This window comes from Seriola aureovittata, chromosome 18, assembly GCF_021018895.1.
Source record: "Seriola aureovittata isolate HTS-2021-v1 ecotype China chromosome 18, ASM2101889v1, whole genome shotgun sequence".
Taxonomy (NCBI): domain Eukaryota; kingdom Metazoa; phylum Chordata; class Actinopteri; order Carangiformes; family Carangidae; genus Seriola; species Seriola aureovittata.
In genome coordinates this window covers 19,002,994-19,018,796 of record NC_079381.1, presented here as the reverse complement: position 1 = coordinate 19,018,796, position 15,803 = coordinate 19,002,994, and the positions used below count along the sequence as shown (strand labels likewise).

At 39.7% G+C, this 15,803-nt stretch overlaps 1 protein-coding gene across 1 annotated transcript in view; it reads right to left on the bottom strand.

Annotated features, from left to right (window-relative positions):
* The window catches only part of lamc3 (laminin, gamma 3), a 95,508-nt gene that overhangs the window by 55,676 nt on the left and 24,029 nt on the right, over window positions 1–15,803 (bottom strand). Inside the window, exon 4 of the mRNA XM_056404170.1 lies at window positions 14,656–14,822. Coding sequence (XP_056260145.1) covers window positions 14,656–14,822 — 167 coding nt within the window. The remainder of the gene's footprint in view (window positions 1–14,655; window positions 14,823–15,803) is intronic.

Below are 15,803 nucleotides of genomic sequence, written 5' to 3'. Positions count from 1 at the left end.
TTGCATAACTGAAATTCTAATGAGTAATTACGGGTTCACACATTCTCCGCAACCTTTGTAATTACACTCCCCCTATGGCTAACCCGTTAGCAAACAATTGCCTATTTGCACATCCATCAGACATAAAACAGCATTAGCATTTACATGGAATCATGTAACCTGATGAATCTAAGTCCAATATTCACTTTCTTCTAGCTCTCCTTTTGATCTCTACCATCTTCTGAGGGAAATATCTGGCCTTTCAGCTGCTAAATGCTCCACTGTGTTCACCAGACAGTCACTAACTTTTTCTGTCTGCCGTTAGGACCTGGGCAGCAGTGTAACAGTAACATGTTACGGTAATGAGACACCGACAAGAGTTACCAGAACTAAGCTGTTCGTGGTTAAGGTTCCTCTGCAGGCATGTTTTCAACCATGTAAAAGTACTCTGCTATTAACAGTGTTTTGTTTAACATGGTTTTCCCAAATAAAAAGTAGAAATAAAAACTGGGGTTAGCACAGCTAGCATCCTTTGTTTGTTAGCTTGCAACTGGCAGTGGCTGTTAGTGGCTGTGCTAATGCAAACTCTCACTCTCTGTATAGCTCCAAGGTGGAAATACTCTGACTGCTTATCTCACTCATGATATGTCTTGCATTATATAAAAAAAACACCATATGGACATGTTAATGTTAAAAAATTGATTTTCATCCAAGGCTTTTTTTTTAAGGCATATTTTTAGGGCTTTTTTGTGGTAGCACAGTGAGAGAGTGTGGTTTGCAATTAGTAATTCATTTTTCAAGTAACTTGTTGAGCACTGTGCACAGTGGGTTTATCGCTTTTTCACTGAAAACAGCTGCACTCTGCATCTGAATGTGATGCTGACAGGAGCAGTGAGAGTCAACCAAAACAATAAAGTCATGTGCCCTAAAACTAAGACAATGAGCTAAAATTTACTAAACAGCTCAGGGGAGCTTAGGAGAACCGTGGAATCGTGTGATGATTCCCTGTGGGTTTTTCAATACGAGCAATTCCTTTCACATTACACATGGTAATCTGACCCATTGCTGATATGAAAATATCGATTGGTGCAACTTTAAGCATCCATCCTGAAATTGTAGGTGTGATGGATGAAAAGAGAATACACTGCAGGAACCAGCCACTGCTAGGAATAGCCTTCTGAACACAACATGCATCATTTGACAAATGCTGAGTCCCTTGTTATCACATCTGCCGTCCCTCTACCCATGGGGCAACAGAATCTGACAAAACCTGACACTCCACATAGAAAGGCGCTACAGCATGACTCTGATCGCCACTGGCGGGGAACTAGAGCACATAGACAACCAGTCGGCTCTACTTTTCAGCTCCCATCCACTCTGTCTTTATCATTTCAGCTAGCTGTGCTGCCACTGCTGGTCAGGCTAGCTGTTAGCCAGGTAGCAGAAATGTCAACAACCGCCTGAGCCTCTGCATTTCCTTTAATGGTGCAAATTCATGTTGATTCTTACAACATCTCATAAAATATGATGAAATCCATGACGTATACTGTTATCCTGAGGGAACATATGATGTCCATCCTAAAAGTTAACAATTATCTGAAAATTATGTTTCATGCTTGTAACTTCGGGTCTTTCAATGGGTTATGTCGAAAGTTACTTCATGTGTGAACTGAAGTGGGCAAATGAGTTTGTTTAATTATGGTTCATCATCCTTAAATGAGCTTCAGAGCAAATTGAACATCTGGTTTCTGATCCCTCTCAGCAAGTTTAAATTTATGTTTGCTGATGTCTTAATTACTTGCTGCTCGTGTTTCAGTACCTGACTTTTATAAAGCTTTTTTTAATTTAGGTATTCAATTTGGTTGAATTAAAAAACAAATCAATCCCAACTATGTTTTATATGTATTTTTAATATATACATAGATATGCATTTTTTTTTTAGGTTGTGATGTACATTACAAGCCTTTGATGTTTATGCCATATTGGCTTGTGTCAACCTCCTAGCTTGAATGAAAACACATCAAACCATTAAACACACTATCATAAGCATGTTACAGTGCTGCAGCTTGTTTTCCATCTCGGTTAAGATGCGATTACTAAGAGCAGCAGAGCAGTTTAAAGGTGGTATATGTATGTGGGATGAAGACTGCCACAAGCATTGCACACATCCAGTGAGTGGAAGTGAGACAGAGCAAATCACTTAAAGCCGTATTTCAACAGGTTTAACACAAGGACCACTACACAGCTTTGCATAGCACGTGTTCGGCCATCTTGACCATATTTATAGGTTTGTCCGCCCACAACCACCTCTTCCACATGCTGCTTTCCTCGACCCTGTCCCGGTGACCACACAACTTGTGGATAACTGCCACTGTGGAGGCTTCATGCAAGTAAGAAGGCTGACTTAGCTCCACACTCAGTATAATACTCAAGAGGGGCCTCTCTTCTGTGATTGATGGAGACGCCTCCTCAAACACTATGCCTAATACATTTTTGGATGATTCAGAATACTTAAAACTAAAAGGGTACACTGGTGGTGAGCTGTAGCCTTGTCAACCATACATGCTATGTTTCTTAATTACAAAGACACAGGAACATGTTTGTAGTTACACTGTATGCTAAAGTGAAAAAGAACATACCTTTACACAAGGTCTCGTATGGTGTAAGGGTGATTTGTATGGAACCAAAATAGTTAAGGTTTTTATGGTTACAGGCACTCACAACACTTGGTTAAGGTTAGAAAAATACAAGACTGTAAATAGACAAATGGGAATAGCCTTTGTGACGTCACCCATAGGTTATTGAAGAGCGGTTTTGAATCTCAGGGTGGGCTGCTCCTCTCTCGCCATCTTGGCAGTGATCGCATAACACCCAGTGAATCCAAAAAATAGGCTAAGAGGGGTGTGGAGGTGTGTGTAGCCGAGGCTTCGGTGCATGTTGGTTTGTGGCAAGCATACGCTCATGTAAAAGTTGAGCATTTTAACATGGGAGTCTATGGGGACTGACTCGCTGTTGGAGTCAGCCTCAAGTAACCATTTAAGGAACTGCAGTTTTCGGCACTTCATTTTTCAGCAATGGAGGTAACCGCTTGGTTAAATATTGAAAAAGTCAAAAGTGACTTGAAGCGCAAGACAGGACTTGTTTACTTCATCAACATTTAACCAAAACTGCAGTCTTTCCCTAACCTTAACCAAACCTAACCACATGCGGGACTCAAGATGCAAACCCTGGTCTCCAGTATTGAAGTCCAGAACCTTGTGCACCCTCCATCCTCTCCAACCTCATCCCTATGACCTGCATGCAGGAGCCTAAAACAAGGTGGCATTTCCTCCTCTCAAAATGACACTGCCACAGAACATAATACAGGCAGCAATTAGATTTTCTCATAAAATATTTGGAAAAACAAATTTGTATGATCAGTAATGTGATTTCTAGGAGACAGGATTGGTGTTAATGGTGACAACCTGTCTGGTATGAATAGTCACAAATTCATTATCTCATGCCATACACGTGGTTTATTTGGTAACAGTGACCAGTACTGTAAGTCAAGAAAGTAAAGACCAAGGTCAGCCTCCATCTTAAACTATATGAATAAACCTTCATTAGAGTCTGACCAACTTTACTCTCAGTGGATGTCTCAAATACAGAAAAACTTCCTGCATAAAAAGGGATGGACTATGAGCCAGTGGCACTAACATCTCTTGGGGGGGCCGGTCCTGCAGCACTTCAGACTCCTGCTGAGGGCTTCCGAGGACTTTTCCCATTTGCATACCATGCCCATTTAGGCGTGGACATTGCCCTCATATTGCTCCTTGGGGCTTTGTCTTATAAAAGATTAGCCTGGGCATACAGTGACAGTCATGTTCCTCTTTATCTCCAGTGGTTTTAACAGCGTACAGCCGCTTCGAACCCAGAGTGAACACAATAATATTTTGTTGCCTGCAGTAAAAGTCAGGCTAGTTTAATTAGCTGAAGATGGATAATAACCCTGAGATTGCAGACCCCCATCCCCCCAAGGCACATTCAAGTCAGCTGTGTGCGAAACATTTTGGTTATCCAACTCTTATCCTTCAGCATCAAACTGAGTGCTACAAGATGTTTGATCAAAGGAAATCAACTACTCTGATGCAAATACTTCCTGAATGACTACATTCTTTCTTTCTTGTATGACACAATGTCAAACGTGAAAAGAACATAATGTAAATTAGATAACAACAGAAATAACAACAAAATATGGAATTCAGTTCATGTCCATAATAATGTAACAATGAAAAAAAAAAGCTAGCAAAAAGCCTGGACCTGTGCAAGTTTAGTGGTCAATGAAAGCTGTTAGATTGAAGAGAAAATAACATCAGTTACAAATTAAGCAACACTAAGTTTGCCTGATTGAATTATGCTGACAAATTCACTGAACTCTGCATCAGGCGTCTTCCAGCAGCGAGGCGTGGTTTTGCGAGGTCAAGCCGGATTTGCTGCTTCACCTCCGAGGTGATGCAATCCAACATCCTATTGTCTTATGCCCTGTATATGAATAGTTTCTTAGTAGTGTTGCAGAACACGTTGCAGACGGGGAGCACAACCCCTGCAGGCACAATGATTTCTCATTTTTACATCTAATTTGCCAGACGAATGAGATGTCGGACTAGCAAGGAGAGTAGAACATCAGCAGTGATAAGAAACCATTCTATGAGGGACTATGCTGCACATATATCTGTACGACCTTTATTGTAGCGTTACAAACACATCTGACCTCTACCTGCCTCACACATTTTTCAGCCTTTTAGGTTAAGATCTTTTTTTTTGGTCTTCAAAAAACCCAGCATTTGCAAACCTCAGCTCAGTTGTCCAACAACATTGTTTACAACACCAGAGTAACACCAGATAATTGTATGATTCTTGCGATCTCCTCTCCACTCATGCTGAAGGAATGTGCAAGACAGTGATGTACACAGAACTGGGGCTTGTCATTTCATATATTTTTCTGATCTTTAATGTTTTTTTTCCAGCTTTAATAGAACAAAAAGATTGGCAACTACTCGGTCGTATTGACAGGCACTACATGCTTACATACACAGCTACTGTCATTAGCACAGGTTTGTGGGAGTATCGGGGTCATTTATTCATATGTTTACATAATCACAACAGCTTCTGCTGTCGTTAGAAGCCACACCAGTGTGACAAGGATACAACATCTGGCTGCTCACAGTGACTTCAGAGAAAATCATCGTTAATATGAGAATAAAAAGAGACAACCCTCTATCATGTAACACTGATCAAACAGGAAGAAAGAGCATCTTAATCCAAATACAATGCATGATGGGAAGTATGCTAATAAGACACTGACACTGTTTCTCAATTAACTTGGTTTGATGCATTTAATGAATGCTTAGCGGACGTTGATTCAGCTCATCATTTAAATGATCTGAATAGAAAAAATAAAGTCCAGTACGCTACGAGTTTTTATAGTGAAGAATTTTTATGCTTTTGTCTATTCTTATCACATTCGTCTACTAAACACATTTCCCTATGGTTGCAGCTCTATTTTATGGAGATTGTCACAAAGTCACAATTAGCTACCTAAAGTACCAAACAATATATTGTTTAAATATAAAGTAAATAATGATAATAGAGCAGCTGTGGCACAGTGCATAGAGTGGGTCATAGGGTTGGTGGTACCTTTGAATGAGAGGCAAATTGCTAAGCATTTTGTCTGGGAATATATAGGTGCAGTCCCTTTACCATGTAAATGGATCATTGATTATACTCAGTAAATAAAGCCTTTGTCTCCCACAGTACACTTTTCTGTCCTGACTTCACACAGAGCAGACTCCACTACATGGAGAGCAGTTGAAATGCGGAAAAGACTCGGTAGGAAATGAAGTGGAAGGATGTTGACAGGTGTCAATTTGCATTTTGGGAGGAAAGCAGCAGATTTTCAATTTACACCACTCTGCTCTGCTCTGCACATACTTAGGTGGAAATGCAATGCAATGATAAGTTGTCCACTACTTCAGATATATTTCAAAATCGAAATGATCAAAATGTTTGGATTTCTAAGCACGCTGAGGGTAGAAACAGAAAAAACGTATAGATCTTTATGCCAATAAATTTCACGAACCAAAAAAGTATCAAGAGGAAAATGTTCAATATCCTAAGACCCTCCCAAGACCTAATTAGCCGTTAGCAATTAGCAGTCTTGTCAGAAGAATAAGGTGATGAATGATCTGGCACAAAACCTGATTTTAGGCAAGACAGCTTCTAGTGCCATTGTTACCGTGGCTGTTTAATTAATATTGCAAACATCTGTCATGCTCTGTGATCTATGCTTAGGCGATCGACCTGGGTTTAGAGTTGCATAGTGTTCCACTTCAAAAAGTGTGCTGAGCTGACTTTATTTCCTCAGATTCACTCTGCTGTGATTTTTCCTAATGCTTCATCTGACCATTGTGTCATTATTTTACAGTTAACTCAAGCTGATGTTCCTACCAGGGCTATAACTTTAACACTGTGTTACTCAAAAACAATAACTTATGTTTATTATTGTGAAAATTTCAGAAATACTTTTTTTAAGTGTTTATCTCAAATCAGTAGAGGATCCTTGAGTCCTATGCGGTGCAATTAAAGGATTTGTTAGAAGCAAAACAATTTCCTTTGCTTCTCACCTTAATCGAACAACTGGGCAAAATAAACACACTTGAGGATGATTTGCAAAAGTTAGAGCATGATCAGTGAAGGGTGGGTTTTACTGATGTTAGGAACAAGGAAATCGATACAGCCAGAGTGAACCTGAATAACCTACAAGAACAAGAGCTGAATTCCAAATCCATAGGACTGGAAGAAATGATTATTTTACGTGGATCAAAAACCTAGTCGGCCTCTTGCTCTGAGTTTGTAGAAATGTGAAAAATATCACAGCTACTAGCTCAAAGCAAAAGTTACTTAACTGCTCCTAAAAACGCAGAGTTCCGCACATTTTGTTCTGAGTTCTACAGGTCTGAAATACAATTAAATAGAGCAAAATGTGAATCTGTATTTCAAGGCCTAAAACTTCACGCTCTCACTCAAGAGAATGCTGAGCGCCTTGGAGAACCGATCGCTCTGACTGAACCGACAAATGCTACAGCTGGAATGAAAAAAAGGCAAGGTTGGTATGGGATTCCCCCAGAGTTTTATCTCACTTTTTGGGTGGAGCTTTTTTAGCCATGATTCATAGATCTTTTTCAGTGACATGAATCCTGCTGTAATTGCTGAGTTGCCCAAACCTAATGAGGACACTACTAAATGGGGCAATTACAGACCACTGCACATCATTAATACCAAAATAAATTTTTTCCACATACACTGCAAGATTTGATTTATTCCTCTTTTCCTTTGAAACAAGCTACACTTTGTATTGAGAATGCAAGGATGTGAGGCTTTTTTCGGTTGAGGTTTGCGCTACTTAATCTGATTAAACTAATCTTAATCCGGATGTAACTGTATCATGGTCTCCTGATATGTGACTCTTAAATGATACTGATCCATTAAAATTAACATGTTTGAATAGACATATTCTCCTAAAAAGATGCTGGCTTTACGTTGGAAACCTTTGCATGAATATGGTGGGGGTGGGGGTCACCACAAATTTTTTCATGTTTCTTTGATATTTGATTGATCTTTGATTGAATTCAATTCAGTTCATCCTTGAGCCCAAGTGGACGTGTGTGCCAGATGTGATGAATTTCCCTCCAGGCATTCTACAACAGGACAGTCGTGAGGTCACAGTGACCTTGGCCTCAGTCAGTTCGTCCCTAAAGTGAACGTTGCCAAATTTGAAGAAATTCCCTTAAGACCTTCCTGAGACACGGCGTTCACGGGAATGGGATGGAAGGACGGACTGACGGACAGACAGACAGACGGATGGACAACAACCCAACAAAATAACGCCTCTGGCCCTTGCTGTTGCCGGCAGAGAAGCATAACAAACAAACACAAGAGGAGATTAAACAGATTTTAGGCTTAAATCTACTTCTATATCTATCATATGTCATAGTAGGAGTACTGCCAGGAGGCTTAGATGATAAGTATCTGATTTATCTACAGTATTACGAACCGTACTACTGATATTCAAGAAAATGATCACAGCCTCCCATCTACAACTGCAGCCTTCAACCTTAAATCAGTGGCAAGAAAGGATTTAAAGTGTCTACCTACTGGAACAGCCTCAGGCAACGCCGATGACAACATCAAACAAACAACAAAAATTATGAAGACCTGCAGCAACCTGCTCGGGCTATAAATGATTTCAGTCTCAGAGGGGGAGAATCTTGATGAGAATGACATCCCATTACACACATCACACACACACACACACACACACACACACACACACACACACACACAAACAGCAAACTCCCGCTCAACCCTTTGCATATTTCTCCACACCTATTTTAAGACCACATAGCAAACAGCAAGCAAACAAAGCAGTCCGATATCAAGTTTAGACAAACAACCTTGACTGAGGGAAATTACAAATAAAAACACTCAGACACCAAAACACTCATGTAAACTCATGTAAAGTTTATAATCATTTCACAACAGCTTTTTGCTCTTTGAAATAAGCTATAAATCTGAAGTAGTCTTTCAAGTCTATATATAGCTATTTCTTAAATTACAAGAATTGCAATTAAGACACATCTTGTTTTTTAAAGGCCAGGATACTCAATGGGATATCAGTGGTGTTTATAAAAAAAATTAATCTGGAAGACAGAAGCATATCCTGTTTTGCTGTCAACCAACCACTTATTTGAATGTCTATCAGGAAACAGTCCAAGATTCCACATTAATAATAGAAAATGGTTAAAATGTTGCTGTCAGATGGTATTTAGTAAAAGAATATGATGGAACCATCTTCTCTATCTTTAAAGAGAGCACTGCATACAGGAGGACTATATTAATTTGCCTCATTGAACAAGACATTATGCTGACATATTCCATCAAGTGTCACCAGTGGGTTTTACATTAAAGAGGACCTATTATGGCCATTTTCATCCACCTTCACAAGCTGGGCTGGAGCAGAAAACAAGCGGACCCACCGTCCTGCAGCCGGAAGGAAGAAGACGCTGGACAGTCTGCAACGACTTCACAGATAACAATATCATTTACTTGGAATACTTTTATGAGAAACCTTTTTGATTTTTTATGTGTGGACACTTCCGGACTAAAGGAATATAAATAACGGAGGAACAGACAGACAGTCTGCTTCACTTCCTACTGGTTTAGGATGCTTGTACATCTCAATTAATTAAAAGATTAACTGAAAAACGAACTGAGCGGTTAAACTGTGGATAATTTATCAAAGCTAACGAGGTATACTGTAGCTTGTCAATAGTTACAAATGATTGGGCATGTATATCTTTGCTTTGCTGCTTCTGACTAACGTGATCAGGTCGCGGTAACGTGGTTAAACATCACAGATCCACAACGATAATGCAGACTGAAAGGCTGTGAGCCTTAGTCCCCTGTTCGGCCACATTAAGTGTGAACTAAAGAAATACTCGTTGTGAAAATTAAGTGTCTAACTGTCTTCCTCGAAGTGCTGAGCTCACGCTGTAATGTTTGGAGCAGTGGAGAACCGTGGAAAAAATGAAGTAGATTTACTCCAGACAATTGAGAACACTGTCTTTTCGGCATGGATACAAAACTAAAGAAAACTCTTCATTATAAGCAGTTATGTGCTGTGCTTTATAGGGGCATGCCAAGCTTGCAGGGCATGTCATGCTTGCAGGTGGGCTGCACCAAGAGATGAATTGATGTCAATAGGACCAGTAAGTAATGTCTGGAACTCCAACGAGGCGCTTCATACAAAGGAAAAACTTGGGTTGTGTCCAGCGTCGTGACTCTGGTGACCATTTACATGCACAAAAACCTATATAATGACTATAAGTAAGGGAAAACTCAGAAAAGCATAATAAGTCCCCTTCAACATGTTTGAATTGCTGTGCTTGTTCACTGCTATTTCAGGCATTCTGGTTGATGTAGATTGTCACTCGCCAACTGAGAAATGTGATGCTTGAGTCATATCAGTTGCATACAGTTATAAATATTCAAACACACACTGCATTGACTGAGATAAAACGCCATTTTTCAAACAGTGTTCTGCAGCTGGATTTTCTAAGCTGAACGTATGTAAAATGATGATGTGGGTTAATTATGTGAAAGAGAAGGCTACTAATTTGAGTAGTAAGTTTTCAATCCTCAAGTTAAAGGAGCAAAAGACATCAATGCAGAAATAAATCACTTTCTTTTTATTTTGTAAAGTTCAGGTTTTATCTTAATTTTCATATTGTTGAGGTTTCTAACCCTCCAAAGGTCATGAGTCTGATATAGTTTATTCTCCCCGCTAAATAATTATTTGCTTGAAAGAGAGACATCGTCATCATTATAATTTTTGCCAGATTTGTTGGAAATTGTCGGCCTCTATCAGCAGTGGCAGCAGTCATCATAAGTAGCCAACATAATTGCAGTGCACGTGTTTTGTCTTTCAAAAATATCTCCTTTGCGCCACAATGATTGGAGCCAATGCTGCAAAGTGTTTGTGAATTAGGTGCTTATTTGCATGAGTGCACCATATAGCCTACATAACTAGAATATCTCTGTCAGGTTGTTGTTGTGTTGTCTCAACTGTTGCTGCTGTACTGTGCTCGAGTAAAAAGGTTTAGAATATTATAACGCTTACAATTATGTTTTATCAGGATTGATATTTTTGTTATATTAGGTTTGTCTGTGTACTGCATTTTTATGTGAAAAAATTATTTATCATCACTACTGAATATATTTGCTTGTTTGCTTTCTTCAGAGCTAGATGAGACGACTGACACCACTCTCATGTATGCTAAATATGAAGCTACAGTCAGCACCTGGCTGACTGAAACAGCTAGGCTGGCTCTGTCCAAAGGTACCAAAATGCACCTTCTAGCACTTTTCAAGCTCCATAATCAATACGTTTAGAGGTGTCATTTGAAAGTCGATGAGTTGATGCATCAGTCAAGAAGGCCCCAAGTCGACTGGCTTTTCTTCAGTCATCTCACTGCACTTTATTTTCTTTTTGGTTTTTCTAGCTGCTTCACAGCCAGGACAGTTTGGCAGGCTGTGAACTTTACACACCGAGTCTTGTTTTAAAATGACTGTATTCCCACAACTAACTGTGATGCACGTAGAGAGGGGTGATGGAAACAGAGGGCAGCACTACACCATGACAGCGAGAGACACGGCAGTGCGACTCATTTTGTTTTTTAATGTTCCGCTAAGATGCTTTCAGCTCCACTGTCCGGTTAACTGGGCACTAGTTAATACTGAACAGAGAGAAGGGAAGGAGAAGGAGAAGGAGAAGGAGAAGGAGAAGGGAGAGGGCGAATATGGGGAATGCTTCACTTAAAAAAAATATGCTCATACTTTTGGATACTGGTCTAACAATATCATAAAGATAAATCCCAGCAGTAAGCGACACAGTGTGCTGGAGATTTCTCATTTTAAAATCGTGTCTAAGTGAAATCCCGCCTATCCTCAGATAACCATATGTCAATGTGCAACTCTTAAACGGTCTGTGCGTGCTGACCATGTCCATTAAGAAAATGACATAGCATTAGTAATACTAAAGTTCTACTTTTTTTTTTCTTGTACTTCAAAGCTGTGTTAATGGTGTTTATACATAGCTTTATAAAAAAGCAAAAGGTCATGCTACAAGAGAAGCAATATATTTTTTCACTCTAGATACTTGTTACACCAATTCTAATCTCACGCGTTTGATCTTTGAGATTACCAGGGGAGCGGAGAATGAAAAAAAAAAAAAAAAACACAGTATGAGGTGTTATCTTGTTGCCAGCACTTGAAGAATCACCTCAAGTTAATCACAATGACTAAATAAATACATATTACTTGCTACTGCTGCTGAATATTTCCAGGGAAAGGAGGCACGATTGGAAAGAGAAGCCACATGGTAAAACGTGGTGTGAAAGACTTGAATTAAAACAAATGAAGAAAAGGCATTTGTATTGTGTTTCAATGTATTTCATTGTTTGATGTGTTAAAATTCAAGCATTTTAAAACTTCGACAGACTAGCAGCATCGTGTTGTAAAAATAGACTAGGATTAAAAAGCATCAGAAATGGTGTAAGTGTGCGACCATCACTAATGTACATATATAAAACTAGAATTATTAGCACATAGCAAGTAAAACTACAGTATTAAGCTCTTTTTTTTTTTTTTTTTTTTTAAATTGCAATTACCAGTCTTCCTCAGCCGCTGGGTTACAGACCAAATAATTAAACACAAGAGGTATGTGTCACATGAGACCTGTCTGCCTGTGTTTATTTTCTATGGCTCCAGGATTTTTCCGGGTCAAAACTGAATCATAACAAAACAAAATCAGCTGCTATAGTACAGTATACAATGGCAGGTGGATACAATATAGGCTATATAAACAGCAAACTAAGCAAATATATCAACAACTAGAAAGGCACTCAGAGCACGCAGACCTCAGCCAAGGCCAGTGTCAAACAACGTATACCAGACTTAAGCGAAAAAAGGTCATATTCATAGTAAACGATCTTGATCTGCCCGAAAATGTAACAGGTTCTTCCCTGGCCCACGCCCCATCCCCCCACCAAGTTTGCTGCAAATTGGCTCAGTAATTTTTGTGTCATCCTGCTGATAAACAAACAGACACAGGTGAAAATATAACCTCCTTGGTGGAGGTAATTAAATACAACACACATATGTTTGTGCTGTATGTAGTAAACTTAAAACTTTTCCCTGAGTTCCTGCAAAGCCAGATATCATGTTCCTCCTATTCAATTAGGCCTATTTTGCATATTCCGAAAACGCACCTTATGCGTTTTCCCTTATTTCATTGCAGTCTGAAATTACACGCAGCAAAAGCAGTTTCACACACTGGATATGGAGCTGCTGCAGCCCCCCAACTTTTGAGCTCTGGTACAACTAATGGATGGCCCCTTCAAGCCCACAAACATTTCAACAGACTTTAGTGCTGACAGCTCAGCCCGTATTTGTTACCATGAAGGCATCTCTTCCGTAAGAGGCGGGACCATCTTGACATTGTGTCACATCTCTGTAGTCACAAAAATGACAGAATGTGTATGTAATGTTTGCAGTTTTTATGCAGCAAAAATACTTGATTTTTTAAAAGTAGAAGGAAGATTTGAAAGAATCATTTTGCCAAATTAAGTACATAGATGATTTGAGACAATTTTAGAAAGCTAATTCTTGAGATTTTAAAAGATTTTTTCCTTTGTGGTTATGGTAGTATTTTTAAGGTAGTTATCCTAAAAGCCTTTTATCTAAACTGATTCATGAAACTGTCTAAAAATCTCATGTTGGGGTAAAAGTGATCAAAACATTTCTAACCTTTGTGCTGACTGACCAGCCATAACTGACAGGACACAACTGTTTGTGTGTCATGAACATAGACTGGCGAACAAAGCATAGATTATTACCGTAGTTTGTTTTGAAACATCAAAACAACTCCATTTCTGCTGTTTAGTTGTACATATTTAGTTAAAATTTTACATATCAACACACATGCAAAGTTTTAATTTAGTTTATATTTTACCACTTGGTATGCTGAATGTATTTAATTACCCTCTTGCAGATTTGCTGATTGTAATCATCAGCAAATAAAATTATGTCTTTGTCAAAATGGTTTACCCAAACACAGGGAGAATATTATGATGGCAGAAATATAAAAGGTTGGTGTGGCAGAATGAGCTCCATGCAAGATAGAGATGTGCAATTACACTGTGCATTCATTTTAACGCTTCCACATTCCGTGTCTCTTTTATATGGCGTATATTTATTTATTAATATACTGCATTGATTAAGCTGGGAACAGTACTCTATTTAAGACGCCATCTGCTTGGAACCATGAGTAAGAGTAATTAAAACAAGCTTGCTGCTTAATAGAATTCAGCAAAAAAAAAAAAAAACAACAAAAAAAAAAAACAATTTGCAAGCCACTCTCCTTTATAGTTTTCATCCCTCAGCCAATTACATTTCATCCTCGAAAGCATTCAGTAAAAGTGCACAGTGTGATGAGCCCAACCTGATAATGCTCATACTAATTCACACATACAGAAGCACAAACATATGTTAATACGAGCAGGTTTACATACAGTCCACACACGCACACGCACATCTCCCGGTGAGCTGTTATAACCAATGCTTATGAACATATTTAGCGGCTATACACTGCAGTGCAGCCGCACAGGTAATTTCATTACTGCTTGTTTCTGCTTAAAAAAGGGATAACTGAGATGTGGTGGGTGATAAATAGTTAAAATGCTGTGCGAGGCAGAGTTCAACATAATACAATAACATTTAATTTACAGCATATTGAGAATCAGTTTCTATAAACACTTGACTACCATGCTGTTTCTCAGACTGTAATCTTTTCTTCCACAGTGGTGGGAGTGTAGAATCCACGCACTCATGCAGCTAATGTAAAAGCTGCACGTGAGGAAATCAAAATTTTAAGGGACTGATGAAAGGTGGTGCACTGATGGATGTTTCGGGACCTTCAGCAGCCTGAGATTGTCACTTGAATTCAGCACTGCCCTGTGGATTTTATAGAAGGCTGCACCTGATGGGTTTGTGACAGCGGCCTAGAGGCAGGCTACTCACTCAGACACTCGTTGGCGGAGTCCCCAGTGGCCCTGGCCCAGGGTCTGTCCTGGTAAAAGGGGTGACATCTCTGGCAGTCTGCTCCCACTGTGTGATGTTGGCATGAACAGACCAGGCCACCATGTTCCCCCTCAACGCATTCGCTGGCGTGACCGTGACACTTACACCTAAGGGAAACATCGACAGATAGTTATGTAAAGGCTGCAAGTACAACTTTTCCTATATACACTCTCTCTCTTCTCCTCGCTGACTCGACTGTAGACATGCTTATGCACACAGTGGATGGAGTAGAAGGCGGAGTAGAGGGTAAAGTGAGAAGGTATTTCCACTGTAAGGAGTTGTCACTTCCTATTATCTTTCACAGACATAAACATGGCCTGAGATGAGGTGGGGTTTTCATTCCCCTTCAACAACTGCACTATTCATCTGTGCTGTCAGTGCTAATACGCTCACACTGCCCCAGACTATAAGAAGCAGCAACAAGCATATACAAGATCTTTATGAGTATTAATACGCGCATGTGTATCAAATCTATACAGGCACGTATTTACTGATATAAATCTCTTTTTTGTGTATCCACATCTATAAAGTTCCATTTTCACAACAAGATTTCTTGAGAAGTGCTAATCTCCTTTTCCTCTGCATGTGGAAAGCCTATCATTCCCTATGAAGCACGGTGGCAGCTCTGCCTCACTGGGTGTGCACTGCTTCCTGGCAGTGTCGCCGGCTCCGTCGAGTGGCAGTGACAGGGGACAGGGACGCTGAGTGGCAGGCTCTGTCAAATTTAGCCAGCTGTCCCGCATCCAGATGTATGCCGCTTGCCTGAGGCTCAGACCTAGTTATTTCTGTTGTCATCAAGACGACAACAACCTAGTATAGTTTTGAATCCACGCATCAGATCTCTCCGTGCTCGAGTAGACTTGAGCCGCTCAGTGATAATTATAACTCCGTATGTTACGAGGGAGTTGACCTGAGCTGTACAGGTAGCATATGTGCAGTGCAAAAATAGTGATGTGCATTATGTTGAGTCCTCTTGTTACACCACAAGGAAAGAGATGCATAAACAGCAATTTTCATATGTGTTGATTGTTGTCACCATAACTCCAGCACATTTATTTCCACCTCGGGTTATAGTAGCATTGATTTGC